General features: G+C 42.9%; 1 protein-coding gene across 2 annotated transcripts in view; it reads left to right on the top strand.

Annotated features, from left to right (window-relative positions):
• Window positions 1-23,275, top strand: part of Lmtk2 (lemur tyrosine kinase 2) — an 87,211-nt gene that overhangs the window by 19,003 nt on the left and 44,933 nt on the right. The window contains exons 2-4 of one of the 2 annotated variants that reach the window (XM_055598629.1): window positions 6,441-6,565; window positions 11,361-11,505; window positions 21,028-21,098. In XM_055598629.1, coding sequence (XP_055454604.1) covers window positions 6,441-6,565; window positions 11,361-11,505; window positions 21,028-21,098 — 341 coding nt within the window. Of the gene's footprint in view, window positions 1-6,440; window positions 6,566-11,360; window positions 11,506-21,024; window positions 21,099-23,275 lie in introns of both variants that reach the window. The other variant, XM_055598627.1, reaches the window with a different exon arrangement.

Below are 23,275 nucleotides of genomic sequence, written 5' to 3'. Positions count from 1 at the left end.
TATTCAGGGTGGGGTGGGTGTCAGTGTTAGTTTCCTGGTAAGGCAGTAAAAGAAGATTGATCTGATCAGAGGATGGCGATGGGAGCTCAGCAAGAGTCGAGGCTGCTTTGGGAATGGTGGCTCATGCTTTAATTCCAGCACATCTCTGAATTCAAGGCCAGCCTGGTCTACAGAATGAGTTCCAGGACAGCCTGTCTTGAAAGGATAAAAACCAAACCAAACCAAATCAACCAACCAACCAAACAAAAAAAGTCTAGGCTGCAAGGGTGATGGGAGTCAGATGATGAAGGACAAGGCCTTTGGACTGTCCTGCCAACACCTTGATCTTGAGCTTGGAACTTGGGAATTGATGCTTTCTGGCTATTTGAGCCACCTAGCTTTTGATTCTTTGTTGCTGTAGTCCTAGCAGACTAAAATATTAGTTCAAGATAAGAGCATGTGTTGCCAAGCCTGACAACCTGAGCTCAGTGCCCAGGACCCACATGGTAGAAGGAATACTCTGAAACTAACAATGCAACAAAACAGTAGCAAATTGTTTTCTAAATTACTTGTAATGTCAGTAGTGAATAATAGGCATTTCAAGGCTGGTGGGAGAGAGGGAAGGCTTTCTTTATTATTACTACTTCTACTGCTGCTGCCTTGGATTGAATCCACAAACTACTACATGCTAAGCCTGCACAGGCCAGCACATCACATACCCAGCCATTAGGCTGCAGTCTTTTTTTTTTTTTCTTTCTTTCTTTTTATTTGTGTGGGTGTTGTCTTGCATGTGTGTCTGTGCACCATTTGCATGCCCGGTGCTTTCAGAGGCCAGACGAGGGTATGGCCCGTCACCTCCCTTGAACCAGAGTTACAGGTGTTTGTAAGCTGCCATGTGAGGGCTGGGACTAGAACCTGGGTCCTCTGCAAGAACAGCTTGTTGTCTTAACCACTGAACCATCCCTTCAGACTAGGCTGCAGTCTTAAATAAACAAGCAGTTGGCTCTTGGAGAACTGATTGGTCAGAGGTTGGTGAGCCTGGACCATAACAGAAAACAGCAGTCCAAGACTGCTGGGATCTTGGCAGAGGTCTGAGGAGCACACTTCTGCAGAGCTCCTGCTGTCCCCTGGGGACAGTGTAGCATCATTAAGAATAAGAAGCCAAAAAAAAAAAAAAAAAAGATTAGCAAGCCAGCCATGGTAGCTCACTACTTTAATGCTGACACTTGGTAGGCAGACAGATGCAAGTATCTGTAAGTTCAAAGCTATCCTGGTCTACATATCTGGTTCTAGGACAGCCAGGCTGTCCAAAAAAAGAAAGGAGAGAAGAGGAAAAAAAGAGAGAGAGAGAAAAGAAAACTGCTGTGGATCACGGGTGCCAGGCAGTTTAGCCCACTAGTTCATAACAAGTCTCCCCAGAGAGCAATAGTACCCCCCCAAAATGGTAATACTAGAGAATGCTAGCTGACCAACTCATTTAAAAACAAACTGGTAAAGGAAAACAGGTGTCTGTGGTGGATCGGTCCTCTGGGCATGCCCTGACCACTGCTGTGTTAGGTCAGAGCTTCTGTCATGAGCCGCGGGAAACACGCACTAGCAACATTCTGCTTGAGGACTTGGAGTAAGGCCTTTAGACCCTCACCTAAGATCCCAGTCCTCGCTTTTGCCTTAGGTGCACGTGGTCTCTCTTGTGAGGCACTAGCCCCCAGATGTGCCCAGTTCTTCCACAGTGCAGCAAGATACTGTCATGTAGAGTTTATACTTGAGAACTGTACAATTGAGTTACCAAAAACCAAAAAAACAAAACTCTCAAAAATCTTTTAATCTAGGCTGGTGAAATGGCTCAGTGGGAAGAACAGTTATAAAAACAGTCTGAGTTTGACCCCTAGAACCAACTCCCAAAAGACTTCCACACAGACAGATACACAGTAATACTACATTTAAAAAGTTAGCTCTCATAATAGTTTAATTAAGTTTGTGATTCTTGTGTTGGATTATGTTTATAGCATATGGGGTACATGTGTCCCACAGGTTGTGGGTTTTGGATATGCCTGCCTGTTAGAGGTTTAGGGGGTGCTGATGCAACTTTTGTGAGGAGTCACCCATGCCAGGGTGAGCATTTTGGTGAAGCAGCTGTGAGTCACCTATACTTGTGGAAATAATCCCTGAGAAACTCAGTTGGGTCTTTCAAGGTGGCTTAGCAGCTAAATTGCTTGCTGTACTAGTCTGGTGACCTGGGTTCCATCCCAGGACCCATGTGAAGGTGGAGAGAACTTACTCCATAGTTATTCTTTGACTCCATAGGTGTACCCATAACTTTTTTTTTTTTTTTTTTTTTTAAATTTTAAAGACATTCATTGGTTCCTCAAGCTAGACTTGGGTGGAATAATTTCTTTGACTGTTGTTGATGCCCTTCCTGGGTGGTAAACATTCACAAACCATCTAGCCTACCCTTCTGCATTACTCGAGCTATCAGTTAGCCACCTGGCAAATATGAGGAAATTCTCCTTATAAAAATAAAGCAGCTGGGAAACAAACATGAAACAATCAGTGGCGTGTGAGCCCCAGGGGATTTGGACATTGGTCATCAATTTCTTTTTACCTGTGACCCCTTAAAACGGACTCCCAGGGAAGACTCTAGTTAATTACACATGCACACAGGTTTCATTGGAGGTTCTGGGCACCATGATCAGATAAGTGGCTGGATTTATAATGGCTAAATTAATAGGCAAGTGGCAGCTCCTGACCCACCATGAGTCATTACTGGGAAATTACCGTCCTTCCCAAATTACCTGTCTCTAAAGCAAATAGTAGGTACCTACCTACCTCATAGAGTTCCCCAAGTTTTCTGCTTAGTAAGTCAAACACTAGATAGCTATTAGAGTGCTCTGAAAGCCATGGAATCAAAATGCAATGGAATGTGCTTTCAAGAGCCAGATGTTTTTAAATAGTGTCTTGGGGGAAGCACATTTAAGTGTTCAAGCCCTCATTATCTTCCTCCTCTTTAGAGCCTGGAGCTGTCTGAGGGCATGGTGACAGGCTGTCACTGTTGGTGTTTTTCTCTAGTAGGTGATTGCTTTCTCTTGTGTGTTTCTGAGTGCTGTAGGCAGAACATGTAAAGAGAAACTTCGTAGTAGCCTGGCAATTACAGCCAGGATCTTTTCTGAGGCTGGGTTTCTAGTTTAACCACTAGGGCCTGGGGATTTCAGTTGTGGTTCCTGCTTCTAGAATTTACTTCCTCTCTGTGGTTTGAACAAACCCAGCTCACCTTCCAGTCTGTGGCCTCATTTCCTTATTTCATGGGAGTTTTTTCTTCACCAGTGTTAGGAGGGAAGGCCTGAGTTTGATCCCCAGAATCTACATAAAAAGTGGAGTACAGCAGTGCCCCACTGTAGTTCCAGCAGGAGGAAGTTGGGGGACAGAGACTGTATTCTTGGACCACCCTGGCCAGCTAGCCTGGCCTACTTGGTGAAGTTCTAGGTTATTGAGAGAGCTGAGGACCACCACCACCTGAGATTGTCCTCCTACCTGCATACATTGTGCACCCTCCATTAACATGTACATACAGACATACCAAAAAAAAATAAAGAAAGAAAGAAAAACAAAACAAGGTAGGGCAGAGCTTGGCAGGACTCATTGCTAACATGAATATATCTTTTCGTGCCTGCCTAATGACTCACAGAAGACCAATTTGTGAATCAGACCATTGGGCCAGCCTTCGGGCAGCCCCGTGATCCAGTTTTAGAAGAAATAGGTTAGTGTTTGAAAGTTAAACAACTGGAGTAAAAGAGAGGAGAAGGTAATGATAACACCTTTGTAGAGTTTGGAGAGGGGCTCAGAAGCACACACTGCCTTTACAGGCAGTGGTAAGCATGAGTTAAAGTGCACTAGGGTTTTCTAAGTATAAATGTAAACTATGGGGCCAGGTGTGGTGGCATACGCCTTAGTCCCACACAGAGGCAGGTGGAGCTCTGTGAGTTCCAGGCCGGCCAGGGTTATATACTGAGACAAAAAACCCAAAAAAGTTAACCACATGGAGCCTTTAGAGCCGAGGTGTCTAGGAAGGGTGTGGACATGTTCTTAACACTTGGCTCCAGTGCTGCTTTCCCACTACAGGCTCTGGGCATATCAGTTTTCCTTAGTAAAGATGTGGAGCTGGTCCAGTTACATCAGGTATGCTGATCAAATGAAATAATGCTGCATTTTATCAAATCTCAGATGCAATCAATTATAAGCCACACCTTTGCTTTTGTAACATTACAAGGAAAGAATGCTGTCAGCTAAACCAGGTAGGATGCACTTGACTTTCAGAGGTGTTAAAATGTAGTGGGTAAGCTGGACATAATGGTTCACATTTATAATTCTGACGCCTAGGGTGCTGAGGAAGGAAGATTGAAAGCTTGAGGTCAGCCTGGGTTATATAGCAAGACCCTGCTTGGACAAAAAGGGGAAGAGGCAGGGAAAATGATCCAGCAGCTAAGGCATTTGTCACTCAGGAAAGAGGCTTGGAGTTTGGATACCCTCAATTATGTGATCACCAGGTGGTCATGGCAGTACTCAGGTAGAGTGGAGGTAACTAGCCATATCAGTGAGCTCTGGATTTGATTGAGAGATCCTGCCATGAAAAGCTAAGACGCAAAATTGATTGAGGGAGAATGCTGATATTGGCCTCCAATCTCCACAAGTACACATATTTGTTTAAGAACCTGCACATGCATATATATGAAAAAAAAAAAAAAAGTGGACAAACAGTGTTTTTAAAATCAGCAAAACCTGGGCTGAAGAGATGGCTCAGTGGTTAAGAGCACTGACTGCTTTTCCAGAGCACCCGGGTTCAATTCTTAGCACCCACATGCAAGCTCACTCCTGTTTCTAACTCCTATTCTAGGGGATCTGACACCCTCACACATACAGTCATATTTACTTTACCACTGTACATAAAATAAAAATAGAATTTTTTAAGAAAAAGGTAAAACCTGACATTGAATAAGAAAGCACATGGCTATACAATTCTATAGGGTCATGTTTGATCTTTATTATGTGCACCCAAGGGATGAGGTGGAGTTATTAAATAACCAGTGTTGGGCATCAGGAGATTTCTCAGTCAGTTAAATGCTTCCTGGGTGAGCATCAGGACCTGAGTTTGATCCCTAACACCTATAGACAAAAGCCAGATGCAGTTGTACATAGATGCAATCAATCCCAGTGTGGGGGTTCCAGAAACAGGTAGATCACTGGAGCTTGCTGACCAGCCCTTCCAGAACTTAGTGGGGTCCTCATTCAGAGAGAGACTTTGTACCAAATAAATAAACAAACAAACAAATAAATAAATAAAGTGAAAGGCTGTATTTAGTAGGCAGACATATATTTCTGTGAATTTGAAGTCATTCTGATCTATGTACAGTGAGTTCCAGGCCAGATGTGAGATCCTGTTTGGAAAAAAAAAGATTTTTATTTTATTTGTATGTGTTTTTTTTTCTTTATGTGTGTGTGTAGATTATATAGATACAGTGCCTCAGAGGATTCTCCCAGAACTGGAATTACAGATGGATGTGAGTCTTCTTTAGGTTCTAGGAAACAAACCCAGTTCCTCTGGAAGAGAAGCCAGTGTTAACCGCTGAGCCATCCTCCAGCCTTTCTAGTAGATTCTTGACAAACCTTGGCTGGTGGTTCACTGAAGTCTTCAGCCAGCTCCTCAGCATTGTAACGATGGAACATCAGCATTGCTTTTACAAATAGACTTTGGTTATTGAAAAGGAATTTAGTTCTATTTGCAGTTCATTCGGGGTCTCATATTTTCATCAGTGGATATATACTGGGCTTTGGATCTGCTCATAAGGCATAGACTCTCAAAGGGAGCACATGGTGACAAGACCTCCTGGATCACATGGGTCAGACAGTTCATGCCACCAGTCAAGTGCTGCTACACAGGAGCCAACAACTTTTGTACTGTTTTAGATTCTCCCCAAATATCTCTGTTCTAGATTCTTCCCAAATATCTGTAATCACCCCATAGTCTTGGTAATATCAGGCCACCAAAGTTAATGGGTGTATCACACATAACTGATGAGTACTTTCTAAAAGTGTCTGAAGACTGTGAAACTGTCAGAAACTGGAGGAGACTAGGAGACAGTTCAAGGACAGTCTGAAGCTCAGCTCATCCTATGAACCAGACTTGCCCTCACATTGGAAAAGCACCACGCAAATATAAGATCTGAGCATCAGTCGGAGCTCAGCAAAAGGACTGGGGACTATTTTCTCTGCAGTGGCTCTCTAGATGTACAGTTGTTGTAAAGTACAGATTTGGCTTGGCAAGCGCTTGGCTTCTTCTAAAGTGGTTAAGGAATATTTTACGTGAGCCCTCAGTCCCATTTATATCTAGAAGAAGAAAAGGTGTTGGTTCAGTTAATTAAAGTTGACTTGGGAATTACATGTTTTTAATGTAATTTCTGTTTTTGCAGGGGAAGCACCTGTTGCAGAAGTTCCCTCCTTGTTTGTGATCCTGTCAGTGTGCAGTTTGATGATACTGATAGTGTTAATTGCAAACTGTGTTTCCTGCTGCAAGGACCCAGAAATAGACTTTAAGGTGAGCACAGATGGCATGGATATTTAAAAGCATCTGCTGATTTTTAAAATGATTGTGTGCGTGTATGTGCGTGTGTGTGCGCCCATGCTTATGCTCGTATATAAGTGAGTACTTACGGAAGCCAGAGTACAACCTCGGTGCCATCCTAAAAAGGGTTTGAAACAGGGTTTCTTGCTGGCCTGTAGTTTGAGTAGGCTAGACTGGCTGGCCATCTAAACCCAGGCATGCTCCTGTCTCTACCTCCCTAGTGCTAGGCCTTGCAACCACATCCAGCAGTTTTACATGTGTTCTGGAGATTGAACTCAGATCTTCCATATGTGTAGAAGGCAAGCAGTTTACTGATTGAGCCTTTTCCGCAGCTCTAAAACATCTCCTGATACATTTATCAGTAGCATTGCTGTGGATCACAATCTGTTGGGAGCAAGGGTCAAGAGACTTTTACTTTCTTTGTTTATAGCAAAACATTGTGGGCCACACAATCGCTGTCATAGCCTTCCCACCCTCCCTCCAACCTACCATTGTAGTGCTGTATCAGTGACAGATGCTCTGGTAACAAATGGGCTGGCGTTGTGCCGGTAGAATTGATTGATAAAAGTAGGCACCTTGGAATTGGCCCATCAGCTATAGTTGGCCAGTCTTGCCTTAGAGAGTCGTGTGTGTGTGTGTGTGTGTGTGTGTGTGTGTGTATACATATGTATGTGCAAGTACTCCTCCATATGTGTGCATGTACATATAGAGGCCAGCGGTCAACCATATAGGTTGTCCTTTGGGAGCAGTTGTCTTAAACTTAAGCGACAGGGTCTTAAACTGGGGCTGGAGCTCCTGGGTAAGCTAGGTGACCAGTGACTCCCAGGGATCCACCCGTCTCAACCTCTCCAGCAGTAGGATTACAAGTATGCATCACCATATCTGCTTTTTACATGGCTATTGGGGATTGAGCTCACCAAAGCAAGGGGATTACCTCAGTGTTTTGTATATGAGGAAAGGTAGGGAACCTTGTTTGTTCCTAAACCTTAATTTCCTAAAGAGATTAACGCTCCCACCAGAACATTTCCTGCCTACAGTCAGTATAACAGAGGGTCTGGCATGATAGCAACAGAAGGGTGGGATCTACCAGCAAACCAACTGGGAACTCTTTCTCTAGAAATTATTGCCTGTGTGTTGACACATTAGGGTCCCCCACATTTGGGTTTTTTGTTTTGTTTTTTTCTTTTGGTTTTTTAATTTATTACAATTTATTCAGTTTGTATCCCAGCTGTAGCCCCCTCCCAATCCTGCCCTTCCTCCTTCTCCCATCCCCTTCCCCAGTCCATTGAGGGGAGGTCCTCCTCCCCATCCCACCCATTTGTTTAAAAGGAGTATATATGCATTTAATATCAGTACATGGGAGGCAGAAGCAGACGGATCTCTAGAGTTCAAGGCCAGCCTGGTCTACAGAGCAAGTTTCAGGATAGCTAGGACTACACAGAGAATTCCAGTCTAAAAAAACAAAACAAAACAAACAAACAAAAAACCCAAACCCAAAACCAAAATAACAACAACCACCACAAAAAAACCACCTGGGTATAATGGCTATGCAAATGTAATCCCAGCACATGGCAGGCTGAGGGAGGAGATTGCTAGTTAAAGTCAGCCTGTCTCAGTCCTTTCACAAGCTATCTTCCCAGACCCCTCATGCCATTTTTATTTGTGTTTTCTTACTTGGAATCTGTGGTGTCTCTGAGGAGATAGGGAAGTACAGTGTCCTCCTGGCTCAACACTTTGCCCTGCACAGAAAGCTAAAAGCAGGGGAAACCTGTAGGACATCCTCAGCTCAGACCACAGTCTGTGACAGTGGCGGCCTCTGGGCACCAGTGGGCTTTATGCATCAGCACCCTGCCCCCATGCCTCACACTTCTGTGGGAGCTTCCTGACTTCCCTGTTGGGAGCACAACAATAGATAGAGAATCTGTAACCCCTGGCTATCAGTCTTGCCAAAGGACTTTGCACAGAAACCTGGCCACTTGGGGACAAAGATAAAAGTCTGATGGGTTTGCTGATACCAAAGCCTGGCCTCTTCTCACATTTCCAGATACCTTATCCTTGCCTTAGATTGATCTGGGTTTTTGAATGTGAGTATTCACAAGGGAGCCAGTTGTGGGCAGCTTGGAGTCTGGGATTGTGCATCACTTTGCAGTTGTCTGTGACCAATGCAGGAGCTGCAGAGTGTTGAGCTCTCCAGCTTTCGAGTCTGTGACTGAATGAGTATTTATTAACGTTGTTGACGTGTTGGTTGGTTTCCTTTGGACTTAGAGCTCTGCAGTTTCAGGAGTTAAGTTGCCTTTGGTAAGACAATCTACAGATCAGGAAGCCAGTTGGCCTTATCTTAATGTGTTAGTATTATTATTATTATTACATGGTATCATCTTGAATCTTTATTGAGTCATCTGCTGGCATATCTGCTGGTATGTTAAAATTGTTGCCACATTTTAAGTGACCTTTTTAAGGTATGACAGATAAAGTCCTTTTAACAAGAGAGGCTTGATGACTATACAAAGGAATGTACCACTGGGAGCTGGGAAGGTGGTTTGGTGGGCAAAGCGGTTGCTATGTGAGCATGAGGACTTGAGTTCAGCCCTTCAAAGCCAGATACAGTAGCACATATATCTGTAATCAGTGCCTCTATGGGGAGATGGGAGATAGAGACAGGAGACCTCCCAGAAGCTAGAGGGCCAATTAGCCTGCATACGCAGTGCAGGACAACAAAGAGACCCTGTCTCAAACAGTGGACAGCAAGGATCAACACCCAATGTTGTCCTCTGACCCACATGCTACAGACACAAAAATAGAACAGTTTTTGTCTCCTCTTTTTCCTTTATTTACCTTCCTTCCTTCCTTCCTTCCTTCCTTCCTTCCTTCCTTCCTTCTTCCCTCCCTCCCTCCTTCCCTCCCTCCCTCCCTCCGTCCTTCTCCCACCCTTCTTCCCTCCCTTTCTCCTTTCTTTCCTTCTTTCCTATCTTCCTTCCAACAAACTCTTATGAAGCCCCTAGTGATTCTGAGCTTCTCATCCTCCTTCCTCCACTTCCCAAGTGCTGTAAGCCATCACACCTAGCTTCCTTTCCCAGTATCTCAACCTGCAACTGAGGCTGGCTCAAACCCTGCCAGTGCTGTACCCTCACACCCAAAGTTGACCTTCAGAGACTGAACTTTAAGAACCTCATTTTTCCTGCATGCAAATAGCAGTAATGTTGTTTAGTACCCAAGAATGTCTGCTAACATGTGTGCAGAAACCTAGATGCCAGAAATCTTCCATTATTAGTTGTACTTTTTTTTTTCTTGTAGTGGGTGGGGATCTAAGGGAATGTGACAGAAAACAAAAATGAAAAGAAGGGTTATGGCAGAAGAATGGAAGAGTCTTATTCACAGATCTATTGTCTGCTTCTATTGTGGTGCTCTGAGGGGTGATTAATTATCTGAAGTAAGGAATGCCATGATAATCTTCCATCTCTTCATTAAATTCACCTGGGCCCCCAGAGGGCACCCAGTTCACAGGAAGGAGGATGGGGAGAGTCAGGATAGCACCTGCTTGTCCGTATCACTGAAGATTCCCACAGATTGACTGATAGGTGCAGTCTCAGTTATTTTGTGGTGATGGGATGGAGCTCAAGTTCTGCTACATGCTAGGCTAGTGCAGTACCACTAAGTCACTTCCCAGCCCTCTTTTTACTGTATTTATTTATTGTTGAGACTCCCTCACTGAGTTGACCAGGCTAGCCTTGAACTTTCTACTCTGCAGAGACCTCCTGAGTAGCTGGAGGCATGTGCTACCACACCCAGCTCCTGGCATTGTTTCTTTTTTAAAGCAGAGCACTTTTATAATTTTTAACTATGTGTGTGTGTATATGTGTGTGTGTGTGTGTGTGTGTGTGTACGTACACAGACATATGAAAACCCAGTGGTTTTAATGCTGTGGCAGCTAAGAACTGAACCCAGATCCTCCGAAAAGCAAGAAGTGCCCTTAACCATCTCCTCAGCCTCTGAAATACCCGACTGTTTTTGTTTTTGTTTTTTGAGACTGGTTTCTCTGTGTAACAGAGCCCTGGCTGTCCTAGACTCTATAGACCAGGCTAGCCTCGAATTCACAGAGATTCCCATGCCCCTACTTGCTGGGGTTAAAGGTGTGTGCCACGACACCTGACAAAAATCTGACTTTTTAAACTATTTCAAAAGAAATCATATTGCAATTAGAAGTGCAATTTAAAAATGTCGAAATAAAATTAACTTTGACCCAGTTTGCAAAGAGATTTGTGAAAATAAACAATGATTTTTTTTAAAAATCATTGTTTAATCTTTTAATAATTCTTAAGCCTTTCTAGTCTTTGAAGCTTTTGAGCCTGGGCAAGTATTTCCATATTAAGTTCTGTGGATGTTTTAGACATTTGTGTTTTTACCTTTAAGCTGTCAGTTAAAAATTATATAAGATATTTATTGCTTATTTTAACAAGCTTACTTATTCTCATTCCAGATATGGTGGTGCATGCCTGCTTTCCTAGCACTTGGGGAGTGAGATCAGGAGGACCAGGAGCTCTGGGCTAGGCTGGGATATGGGAGACCAGACTCAAAAACAAAGCAACAGAAAAAAAGAAAATATCTTACTTACTCTGCTCTTTGAAGTTAACATAATTACTTGAACTTTTTACTAGAAGTAAATGTGATTTGGAAAAAAATTATGGCAGGATGTTCGGAATGAGCGAGTAAACAGTCCTTGTTTCAGCATTAGCAGCCAGCTTTTCATAAGTGTTTCTTTTGATTGCAGGAATTTGAAGATAATTTTGACGATGAGATAGACTTTACACCACCAGCAGAAGACACCCCCTCCGTCCAGTCCCCAGCAGAGGTCTTCACACTCTCAGTGCCAAATATTTCACTTCCAGCCCCCTCCCAGTTCCAGCCTTCCGTGGGTAAGACATTCTGTTCTAGTGTCGGCTGTTCACAGACTGTCTCTGGGCATCGAGTGTGGACGCTGTGCTGCAATCACAGCGTGGTGGGCCGCCCATTTCTCCCATTTCTTCCTCTGCTTGTTTGTGCTTCTCCTACTCCTGGCGACGCTGCCTCGTGATAGTCAGGCTCCTCCTACAAAGCTGCCTGTTCCTTTCTGGCTCTCTGAAACACTGAAATGGAGGGCTCAGACAGACCTCCTGGGGCTGGGTTGTAGTTCAGTTGTTAGAGTGCTTGCCAGGCATGCACAGAACGCTGGATTCTGTCTTAGAGATGCATAAACTGGGTGTTATAGCACATACCTGTAATCCTGGCACTTGGGAAGTAGAGGCAGGATGATCAGGAATTTGGCATCATCTTTCTAAAAAATGTAAAACACAGGGGCTGGAGCACTTTCTGCTGTTCCAGAAGTTCTGAGTTCAAAGTTCCCGGCAAGCACATGTCATGTATAATGTGATCTGGTGCACTCCTCTGGCATGCAGATGTACATACAGAGAGAGCACTCATATACATAAAATAAATAAATCTAAAAAATTGTAAAAACAAAAATGCTCATGTGCTGTGGGCTGGTTGCTCTAGTTTAAGACACTGCTTATCTTGATGAGTAAGGTGTGCCTCTGGCTGAGGAGGGCCATATTGAGATATGTTAGACTGGCTTTTTATAGGGCTTTTTTTTTTTTTTTAGATAGAATTGTTTGATGAAGTTTTATTTCCCATGTATTGTCAAGAAGTAGAGTTTGCCAAGACTGTAAAATGAGGCTGTTTAAGCCTTTGAGACACTAACCCTGCCTTTTGTGGTAGCCATTGCACTGTGGGAATGTTTAGTGCAGTGTAAACCCAGTTAGTTTATCGTGCTGTAGGATGTGTGTCTTAGTTACTGTTCTGTTTCTGTGAAAAGACACCATGACCAAGGCAGCTTATAAAAGAAAGCATTTAATTGGGGGCTTGCTTTTAGTTTCAGAAGGTGAGGAGCACAGCAGCACACAGGAACAGCAGCTAAGTGGTTATGTCCTGGTCTGAAAGAAAGTTGGAGGCAGAGAGAGGAGAGAGACAGGGCTTTATAAAACTCCATTGACACGCCACTTCGACAAGGTCAAACCTCCTAATTTTTTCCAAAACAGTTCCACCAGTTGTGGATCAAGCATTCAAACAGGAGCCTATGGACTAGTCTCTTTCCAATCATCACAGCATGTGATGACTAAAAGAAAAAGTAAGCTAGATCCAGCTGGTGACATACACCTTCAATACCAGCCCTCTGAAGGGAGAGATAAGAGAATATCTGTGGGTTCAAGGGCAGCTCGAGCTACATAGTGAGTTCTAGGACAGCCAGGGCTGCATAGTAAGACCTTGTTTCGAAAGAAAGAAGGAGAGCAAGAGAAAGACATAAGCTAAAGAAAAGGTAAGCATGATACTGAGGGGAGAAGATGTTTCCATGAGTAAAGTGCTTACTATGCAGAAATGAAGACCTAAGGTCAGATTCCCTAGCACCCACATGCCAGGCATAGCAGTTTATGTCTATAAACCCTGAGCTGGGGCTGGGACTGGGTAGTGACAGGTGAATCCTCGGAGCTTGCTGCCCATCCAGTCTAGCCAAATCAGTGAGCTTCAGGTTCAGTGAGAGATTCTGTTTCAAACAGTAAAAGTGGAGAGTTGCAGAGGATCCAGTGTCCTCTGCAGATAACTGTAGGCGTCAGGCATCCTTGTGGTGCACATGCATGCATGCAGGCAAAACAGTTAGACACATAAAATAATCCCAAACAACTTTTAAATGACATTTAGTATATTTTAGCTTTAATTTCTCTAAGTAATAATACTTAAGGGTAGGCTTCAGTCAAAATGGTGTTTAAAAGGAGTTCAATGACTCTTTTGATTGCCTAAGCGTAAATGGAAGTGCTTTGGCCTGTTCAGCCCGTTGTTTACTTCCTTCTACTTAAGGAAAGCCCTGAGCTGTTTGGTCCATCTTAACTTCAGACAGTAGAATCCTAACTCAGATGAGTACTGGTGGAAGAGAGGCCAGACTGTGGGAGGAGAAAAAGGTGGCGGTGACCTTGAAAATAGTTTGATCTAGGGTCCTCAAATTCAGTCATCTTTATAGAGTCATTGCAGGTCAGCCTCATCTTTTAGGTAGTTCTTTCCTTCGAAGAGAAAGTGACTACTGAGAACTCCAGATCCTTATTTTTGTAGCTTCATTTTTCAGGGACCAGGCAGAAGCACCTAGGACAGGCATTCTGGGTGGTTTAACTTCAGCCACATGCAGAAAGATTATTTAGACAGGAAAGTGGCGACAGATAAGAGACCTTCCCTTCAAGGTCTGTTGGGATGATTAGGAGCACAAACAGACATGGGCATGAGAGAAACTACATGGAGCCAGGCAGCCATGTGTCTTGAAGCCTCCTTGAAGTTCCTTTTGGAGCGGGAAGATGGCTGCTAGGGAGATGGCTCACTGCTCTAAGAGTATGAGGACCCGAGGTTGGATCTCCCACTGACATGTAAAATGCTGGGCATGATGATAAACTTATAAAAGAACACTACTGTGTTCACTGAGAGATTCTATCTCAAAAAATGAGGTAGTGAACAACAGAGGGAAACACCTGTCATTGCCTTTCATCTACACACAGCACATAGACATGAACATGCATGCACACACAAATATAGGCATGCACGACACACAGCTCTCCCTCAAATATATCAATAACTAAAATCCCCCCTGCCCCCTGAGACAGCAAGAACCCTGACTGTACTGGACTCGCTTTGTAGACCAGGCTGGCCTTGAACTCACAGAGAGCCACCTGCCTCTGTCTCCTGAGTGCTGGGATTACAGGCATGTGCCACCATGCCCGGCTAAATAAAAATTTTAATGGGAAGAAATAATTTTAAGTTTCTCTACTTGGAATCAAAAGTATTTTTATCAAAGTATTTTGAAGGATATAAAAGAACTTGCCATGCTTGGCACTTAATCTAGATACCATGAAAAAAATTGCCAAATCTGATTCATAAAATGAAATACTCTATATTAAAAATATGAAATACTATTAGACATACTAGCAAAAATAATATTTGAAAAGTACACTAAAGAGTGCACGTAAATGTTTAAGAAATTAAAGAGTACCCAGGTGGTTGTGGCATATACCTTTAATCCCAACATTGGGGAGTCAGAGGTAGATGGATCTCTGAGTTTCAGGGCAGCATGATCTATCTACATAGTGAGTTCTAGGACAGCCAGGGCTACACAGAGAAACCCTGTCCTGAAAACCAAAAAAAGGAAGAAATAAATTAAGTAATAACTTGTGCTGGGGAGAACTCGGTTGGAAAGTGCTTGAGGAACTGAGTTTGAACCCCAGAACTCAAGTAAAAAGGCTGGGCATGGTTGGTGTACACTTACAATCCCAGCACTGGCAGATCCCTGGTGCTTCCTGGCCTGCCAAGCTTCAGGGTAGTTAGTCTCTCTTAAAAATAAGACGCCTAAAGAATGATTCCGAAGCTTGTTCTTTGGCTTCCACTTCACACTCAGATGCTCACCCAGATGCACTCAAACACTAAAAAGGAAGAAGTGATGTGTTACTAGAACACATAAGTTAGGATGTGAAAGGAGATAGTGATGGAATGAAATGGAAGTATTCATACGTGTACATAAGAAGAGTCACTAATTGACGAAATATCAACTTTCCACAAGATGATAACATTAGGGGGAGGAAGAGAGTGTCCCTGGGTGGTTTGTTGAGTGTGGGAAGGGACCAGGCTCCCCCAGACTGTTAGTGCATCTGAGTAAGGAGGTTATCTTCATCCAGCAGTCCCCTTCTGCTGGCTTATCTATAAGAACCAGTTGGGTAAGTGCTCAGTGTAAGATGTGCAGAGTAGCAAACCGCAGCTCTGTTAGGCAGCACAGATGGAGTATTAATTGGTGGCTTGCATTTGTACACTCAATTGGTAGATATTTTTTGTTTTTAATCTTCAACTGTTAAAAAAAAAAATAAAGCTTATGGTGGCCAGAGAGCTGGCTCAGTGGTTAAGAGCACCTGCTGCTCTTCCAGAGGACCTGAATTTGGTTCCTAGCACTTAGGGTTGGTTGGGCATCTGATATTTATGGCCCCTGAGAGTAACCCCATACACACACAATGAAACTAAATAAAGCAGGTGGGCAGGCAAGACAGCTCAGAGTGTAAAGGTGCTTTCTGTGAAGCTTGACAGACAGCCTGAGCTCACGTGGCGGGAGAGAGCTGACTCCCACTCATTGTCCTCTGCGTCTGCATGCTTGCCGTGGTCTGTACAAACTCCCGTTCACCCAACAGTAAACAGGCAAACAAAGGGAACTTTCAGTGACACATTTGTGGGAGCCCTTCTTTGAAGAGAGCCATGGGTGTTGCCATCTTACTCTTCAAGAGCTGTACAGTTTATATTCCCGCTAGTCAGGCAGGGATTTGTATGCTATTGCTTATGAAGCTAAGGTGGTATGAATTGATATTAGATTGTTATAAGTTTAGGATGTTAACTATAATCTCCATGGTAGCTGCTAAAATAAAGTACAGGACAGGATATCAAAGTATTTCACTTAAAAAAAATCACACATATAAGAAAAGGACTTCGATGATCATGACTCTGGTTTTATTTTATTCACTTTACATTTGTTTTGAGAGAGAGAATGTGTATATGTGAGTGTGTGCTCATTCGTGCCAAAGGTTGATGTTAGGTATCTTCCTCTGTTGGCTCTCCACCTTGCCTGCCTGCCTTTCCGCCTGTCCATTCACCTGCCCATCCACCTGCCCGCCTGCCCGCCTTGTCTGTCTGTCGTCTGTCAATCTGTCTGTCTGTCTGTTTATCTATCTATTTAATTTTGAGGTAGGGTCTTTTTCTGAATGTGATGCTCAATGATTTGGCTAGTTACTACTCCCCCCCGACCCTCTTCCTCCTGTCTCTGCCTCCCAGCCTGGGCATACAGGCACACATTGCTGCAGCTGACTTGTGGATGTTGGCTATGTGGACTCAGTACTTCATGCTTGAGCAACAGGCACTTTAAACCATCTTTCTAGATGCTATATTTAGTTTAGTTTAGTTTTGTTTTGTTTTTGAGACAGAATCTCATGTAACCTGGGCTGGCCTTGTATGTATAGTTGAGGATGGCCATGTATTCTTGGTCCTCCTGCCTACTAATGCCTGTATGTATAGCTTCCTGCCTTTAATAAAAGGCTCTCTTGAATTTAATAGAGCATATTAACAGCCTTTTTTTCTTTTTTTAAGACTTTAGGCTAAATCAGGTGTTTAGAGATTTTGTGCCGTAAGGACTCTCTATCATCAGAATTGTACTAGCAAGATGGTTCAGCAGTTTCTTGCAGAGAACCCTAGTTCAGTTTCTAGTACCCACATGGCAACTTGCAATCATTGTAACCCCAGTTCCAAGGGATCCACTCCCTTCTGGCCTCTGCTGGCAGCAGGCACCCACATGGTGTGCATACAGACATGTGGACAAAACACTCGTATACATTAAATAAATCTTTAAAAAATTAAAACTATGTATTATGATGACAACTTCTTTTGTGGTGCTGAGGATTAAACCCAGAGGCTCATGCATGCACTCTCATTGAATCACGCCCACAACGTTACTTTTTACATTTTAAGGTTTTTTGCTTCCAGGTTAAATCTATAGTTCATCTTGAGTTGATTTTTGTGTGTGAGAATCCAGGTCTGGTCTTGGTAGATCTCTGGATCTTTTCATCTTTATTCACTCATTGGTCCTCTTGAGCTCCGTGAGTCTGGTAGAGGCTCTCTGTTCTCTTTGTTAGCTATCGGATCTACTCTTTGTCCCAGTGCCACTATCTTCATTATAGCTTAAGTGTAGCATGTGATTTGCACAGATTATTATTATATGCAGTAGGCTTTTTTCACTCTCTAAAGTTTTCTTTCAGCCATAAAATTTTTTTCATTTCCATGAAATCCACTTTATTTTTTTTCTCTTTCTGGGGCATGTGCACTTGTTTCTTAAAAACCATTGCCAAATCCAAGATCAGAAGATTTAATGTTCCTCTATCTTCTATGCATTTTGCAGTTTCAGCCTTTAAATGTAGCTCTCTGATCCTGATGTCTTGTTTTTAAAGATTTATTTATTTTTTTCAAGTGTATGTATGTGCAGCCAAGGACACACATGACCTCTGCAGTCAGAAAAGCATGTCAGTTTCCAGGAACTAGAGGTGCAGGTGGTTGGGAGCTGCCATGATTTGCTGGGAACTGGACCTGGGTGGTCTGCAAGAGCAGCCAGTACTGAGCTATCCCCCCTGCCCTGTGATTGATTATCCCCCCATTTTTATTTGTGAGTGTGTGTGTGTGTAAGATGCATATACGTGTGTGGGTGCCATGTCAGATGGCAGTTTGTGGGCCGTGGGCATCGGGTGAGGGAGTTAGTCTTGTTAACAGGTACCTTCCCCCACTGAGTGGTTGTGCTGGCCTCTCTGATCTGTTTTGAGTTAATTTTTTTTTTTTTTTTTTTTACATAATATGGGATAAGGCATTTTTTAATTGTTTTTTTGTTTGTTTTAAGTTGTAGTCTCCTGTAGCCCTTCAATACTTCTTGAACTCTTGGTCCTCCTGTCTCCACCTTTCTCTCAAGTGCTAGGATTACAGGTGTGTGCCTACATATGTGATTTTATGGGTTTGGAACCTGAGACTTTCAGCATGCCCAGCAAGCATTCTGCTGACTGAGCTACCTCCCCAGCCCAAGGATAAGATTTTAGTTTAGTTCTTTCACATGTGTTAGCTACTGCCCCAAGAGCAATGTCTGAAGACCCTGGTTTTTCCCTTATGGAATCGTAAGGGCACCTTCAATTTTTTCTTTATAAGATTCTGTTGTTTTTAATTATGTATATATGTATGAGTATGAGTGTTTTGCTTTTATGTATGTATGTATGTGCACTGTCTGGGTGGGAATCCAGAAGAAGGTGCTGGATTCCCTGAAACTAGAGTTAAGGGACTATTGGGAGCCACTGTGCTGGGAGCCAAACCAGAGTCTTCTGTAAAACCAGTGACTGCTCTTAACTGCTAAGCAGTCTTGCTAGCTGTTTTAAAATTTACATTCATTCATTCATTCATTCATTCCTTGTTTGTGTGTACATCTGCTTTTCTCTATGTTTATGATGTGTGTAGGTGCCTCCAAAGGGGGTAGATCCTCTGGAATTACAGGCAGTTGAGAATCTTCCAGTGTGAGTGCGGGAACCAAACCTGAGTCCTTTGGAGGAGTAGCAGGTGCTCTAAACCACTGAGCCATCTCTCTAGCCCAATCATGGACACCAAGATTACATTTATGTATTTATTTATTATGTGTGTGTATGTGGGTTGCACAGTACATATGTGGAGGTTTGAGAACAGCTTGTGGGGATTTGTTCATTGCTTCCACCATATGTGTTCCAGGGATTTAACTTTTTTAGGTCTTTAGGCTTGGCAAGTAAGTACCTTTACCCAGTGATCCATCTTGTCAACCTTGACACCTGTTTTAAAGAAAATCAGTTCACCACACTTGTTCGGATTGCCTTTTAAATCTTAACATTTGATATATTTCCTTTTGAAAAAGATTTTTATAATAATTAATAATTATTATTATTACTACTACTATTATTTTTCAAAACAGGGTTTCTCTGTGTAGCCTTGACTGTACTGGACTCACTTTGTAGACCATGCTGACCTCAAACTCTTAGAGATCCACCTGCCTCTACCTCCCCAAGTGCTGGGATTACAGGTGTGCATCACTGAGCCTGGCTTTTTTTTTTTTTTTAATCTTTATTATTTTAAATTATGTGTATTTGTGTGTTTGCACACGAGTATGTGAATGTGAGTGCAGGTGCTAATGGAGAGCAGAGGAATCAGATCCCCTAGAGCAATCACAGAAGCCATCATGTGCGTGCTGGGAGTAGAACCCAGTATCCCAGAAGCAGCAAACACTCTTAACCACTGAGCCATCTCTCTAGCTCCTCTCTTTGTTTTTTAGCTTGCTTGTGTTTTTATCTATCTATCTATCTATCTATCTATCTATCTATCTATCTATCTATTTATTTATTTATTTAGTGCTGTGATTACAATGAAGATTACGATCAATATTCTGTATTTCTAACAATTGAGCCTAAGTTGATGGCGGCTTCAGTGTACAACCTAAAATTGTTACAGATTGGACTGGGAAGGCAGCTCAGTTGATAAGAGTGTTTGCCTAGCCTGTGTGAGGGCCTAGGTTCAGTCCCCATCACCTCATAAAATCATAAAACTGAGTGTGGTCATGCATGCTTATAATCTCAGCACTTCATCTCATACTGAAGCCTTTATTTCAGGGCAGGTGTAGTAGCAGCGAACTCCAGCGTTGCTTATCTGAGAGCCCTTCATTTTCGGAATGTGGTTTTGCCAGATACAGCATCTTAGTTGCAAGGTCTTTTCCTCCCAGAGCTTTATCTTGGGAACCCACTGCCTTCTGGCCTCCATTTCTGATGACTAATTGGGCCTTAGTTTTATTTAGGATCCTGTGTACACAGTGAGTCATCTCTGCCCTCTCAGGATTCTCTGGCTCTCTGCAGTTTGATTGTTAGCGTCTTGGTATGGTCTAAGTCTGATGTTACTTGGAGTTTGCTGAAATTGTGGATATGGAGATGCATATCCTGTAGAAGTTAGCAGACTGTTTTCTACTACTATTACTATTATTATTATTTTCACCTTGGGGGCTCCCCTTATGTCTGTATTGGTCCACTTGATAGTGTCACCATGATGAGTAGAACAACAGAAGCAACAGTAGAAGATATTAAAAAATATATTAAAATATTATTGTCAGCATTTAAACTTGAGACTGTCATTAATTTGAAAGAGGTGCTTATGTTTTTTTTTTTTTTACCTTTATCAGCACAATATTAAATTATGTCAGTATTTTTACTTTATAGGTATGTATTTGGCATTTATTTTAAAGATTTATTTTCAGCAAGTCGTGGTGGGCGCATGCCTTTGATCCCAGCATTCTGGGAGGCAGAGGCAGGCGGATCACTGTGAGTTTGAGGCCACCCTGGTCTACAAAGAGTCCAGGACATCCGAGGCTACACAGAGAAACCCTGTCTTGAAACAAACAACAAAAAAGAAAGATTTATTTTCATTGTATGTGTGTGTGTGTTCAAGTGTACCACTTGTATGGAAGCGCCAGGGAGGTCTGAAGGGTCCTCATATCCCCTGGTGATGGAATGGCAGGAGGTTGTGAGCAACTTGATGTGATTGCTGGGAACTTGTGTCCTCTGGAAGAGCAATAAGCTCTGAGCCATCTCTCCAACCTTATTTATTTTACTTTAGTTAGATACTTGTGCATATTGCTGTTTTGAGACAGAGTTCATCATGTAGCCCACAGCTGGCTGCAAATTCATGATCCTCCTGCCTCAGTCTTTCCAAGGTCTGGGATTAGAAACCTGAACCACCTTGACTGTGCCTATCCTCCTAGATGCTTATGTTTTTAATGTTCTCTTTCTTTTTTCCCCCAGAAGGTTTGAAGTCTCAAGTTGCGCGCCACAGTCTAAACTATATACAGGAAATTGGAAGTGGCTGGTTTGGAAAGGTAAGGTGCTCCTTATTTTCTTTCCCTCTTCTTGATTATACAGTTCACGTTTTAAAGCTAATTAGGAATTAGGATGTGGCATTACATATTTTCTATAGACACTGTAGTGTTAGTATAGTTTTCTCATTACCCCTTGCAGTTGTGAGGTAGTATGAACTCAGCTGTCCTAGGTGCTTAACTTTCTAGGAAGTTGTCTACTTCTGTTCAGGCTGCTATAATAAACTAACAAACTAGCTTTAAGCAGCAAAAATTTGTTTCTTGCAGCTGTAGAGACTGGGTACCAGTTGATTGTGTGTCTGTTGAAGGTTTATAAATGGCACCTTCTGGCCTTTTTCTCACATGGCAGAATGGGCTTAGATGGATGCTCACTGGGATCTTTTGTGGCTTTTGTTGTTGTTGTTTTTGTTTGTTTTGTTTTGCTTTTTTTTAGACAGGTCTCACTGTGTACCCCTGTTTATCCTGGAACTCACAATGTAGATCAGACTGGCCTCAAATTCATAGAGATCTGCCTCCCAAGTGCTGGGGTTAAAGACATGCACCATTGGTTCTTGTGTTTAGGGGTTTTGTTTGTTTTGATTTTAGAGATGGCAAGGGAAGGAATGTGTGTAGATTGAGACTCTTATTATATTGGCCAGGTTGCCCTGAACTCCTAGGCTCAAGTGATCCTCCTGCTTCAGTCTCCCAAGTAGCCAGGACTGCATGTGTATATTACTGTACCTAGCTTGGAGCCCTTCTTATAAGGCCGGTGACCCTATTCTGTCCTAAAAGCTCCACCTCCTGATGCATCATAGTGGTTAGTTGTCAGCATATGAGTGATGGGGGAACACAAACATTTACAATTGCACCTTAGCAGAAATCTTTTTAAAAATTGTAAGTATTGCCTTAAAAACTATAAGAAAAGGAAAGGCATGGTTTTTAAGGAGCTTTTTATTGTCCTTTAATTATTTCTTTTCTTCTGTCCTCTCTCCTCTTTCTTCTCCTTATAACACCTAAACCAGTTTAGATTGTAAACACTAACATTGGATACATCTAAAGGCTTTGACTTTGAATTCTTCTGTCCGTCTGAATTCTTAAGCCATGACATAACCCAAGTCTGTCTTCCAGTTACATTGCAGAATGCCATGATGGAAGCAGGGGAGTTGGTTGGGGCTTACAGCATCAGCCTGTGTGTTACTTGCATGAGTGTTGTCAGGGCTGACCATTGGTGTTGGGTAACAGTTGGTGTGCTCTTCTCTGCAGAAGACTCCTCCCAATCCTTAGTCGCCCATAGTTCCTTATCTAGGGTTGAGGCACCATGAGCTTTCCCCTTGACAGTCTTGCTATGTGTCTGACCACCTTATCTTTCTGCCTTAGCTTCCCAAGTGCTGGCATGAGAAGGGGTGTACCACCATTCTTGGATATGCTTTATTTTGTATGGTGTGAAGCAACTTCAGTCTGTTTCTGTGTCAGATTGCAAGAGAGAAGAAGGCAGTTGCTTACCAAAGTCCTGGGTAAGCAAGAGGTCAGAGGTCAATAGCACATTTGGAAGTTTGGTCTTAGAGGCAGAAGCAGATGGTATAGATCTGGGTGCCTGTGCACACATGGCTCTTAAAATGAGAAAGTTCACTTCTGTTGCCTCAGTAGAGGCCAGTTCTCCCTAGAGGAGAACAGGGAAAGATGTGTGGAAGTTTGAGTAGAAGGTGTAAGAATCCTTGGGGAAAGCGGGCCAGCTTAGGGGTTGGTGCTCATAAGTCTGAAATGTAAGGTATTTATTAGCAAGGTCTAGATAAGCAGGAGTAGTTGCTGGGATTGTAGGGAAGATGTTTGCAAGTGAGATAAAAGGATGGAAAGGCCTGAGGTTGAAGGAGTGCTTCAGCCCGTAAGAGTGCTTGCTGCAGAAGCTGGAGGATCAGAGTTCAAATCATAGCCCTCTGTAAATGTGCCAGACATGATCCTGTGCACATTTGTAACTCCAGCAACAAAGGAGGGATCGGGACTTGCTGGCTGCCAGTCTTCCTGAAAAAAAGTTAGCTCTAGGTTCAGGGATAGATCCTGCCTTGAAGAAGTAAGCTGGAGAGGGTAGAGAACACCCACCTCCTCTCTGCAGATACCGAGCACCAAGAATGCTAACAGTGCTGGTGCAGAGACCAGACAAACCCTGACTTTCCCATGCTTTTTAAAATTTAGTGTGTGTGTGA

Source organism: Psammomys obesus, unplaced genomic scaffold (genome assembly GCF_907164565.1).
Source record: "Psammomys obesus unplaced genomic scaffold, mPsaObe1.curated_primary_1811, whole genome shotgun sequence".
In the NCBI taxonomy this organism is placed as follows: Eukaryota; Metazoa; Chordata; class Mammalia; order Rodentia; family Muridae; genus Psammomys; species Psammomys obesus.
Note: the sequence above shows the minus strand (reverse complement) of the source record. Positions and strands in the feature narration are given on the sequence as shown.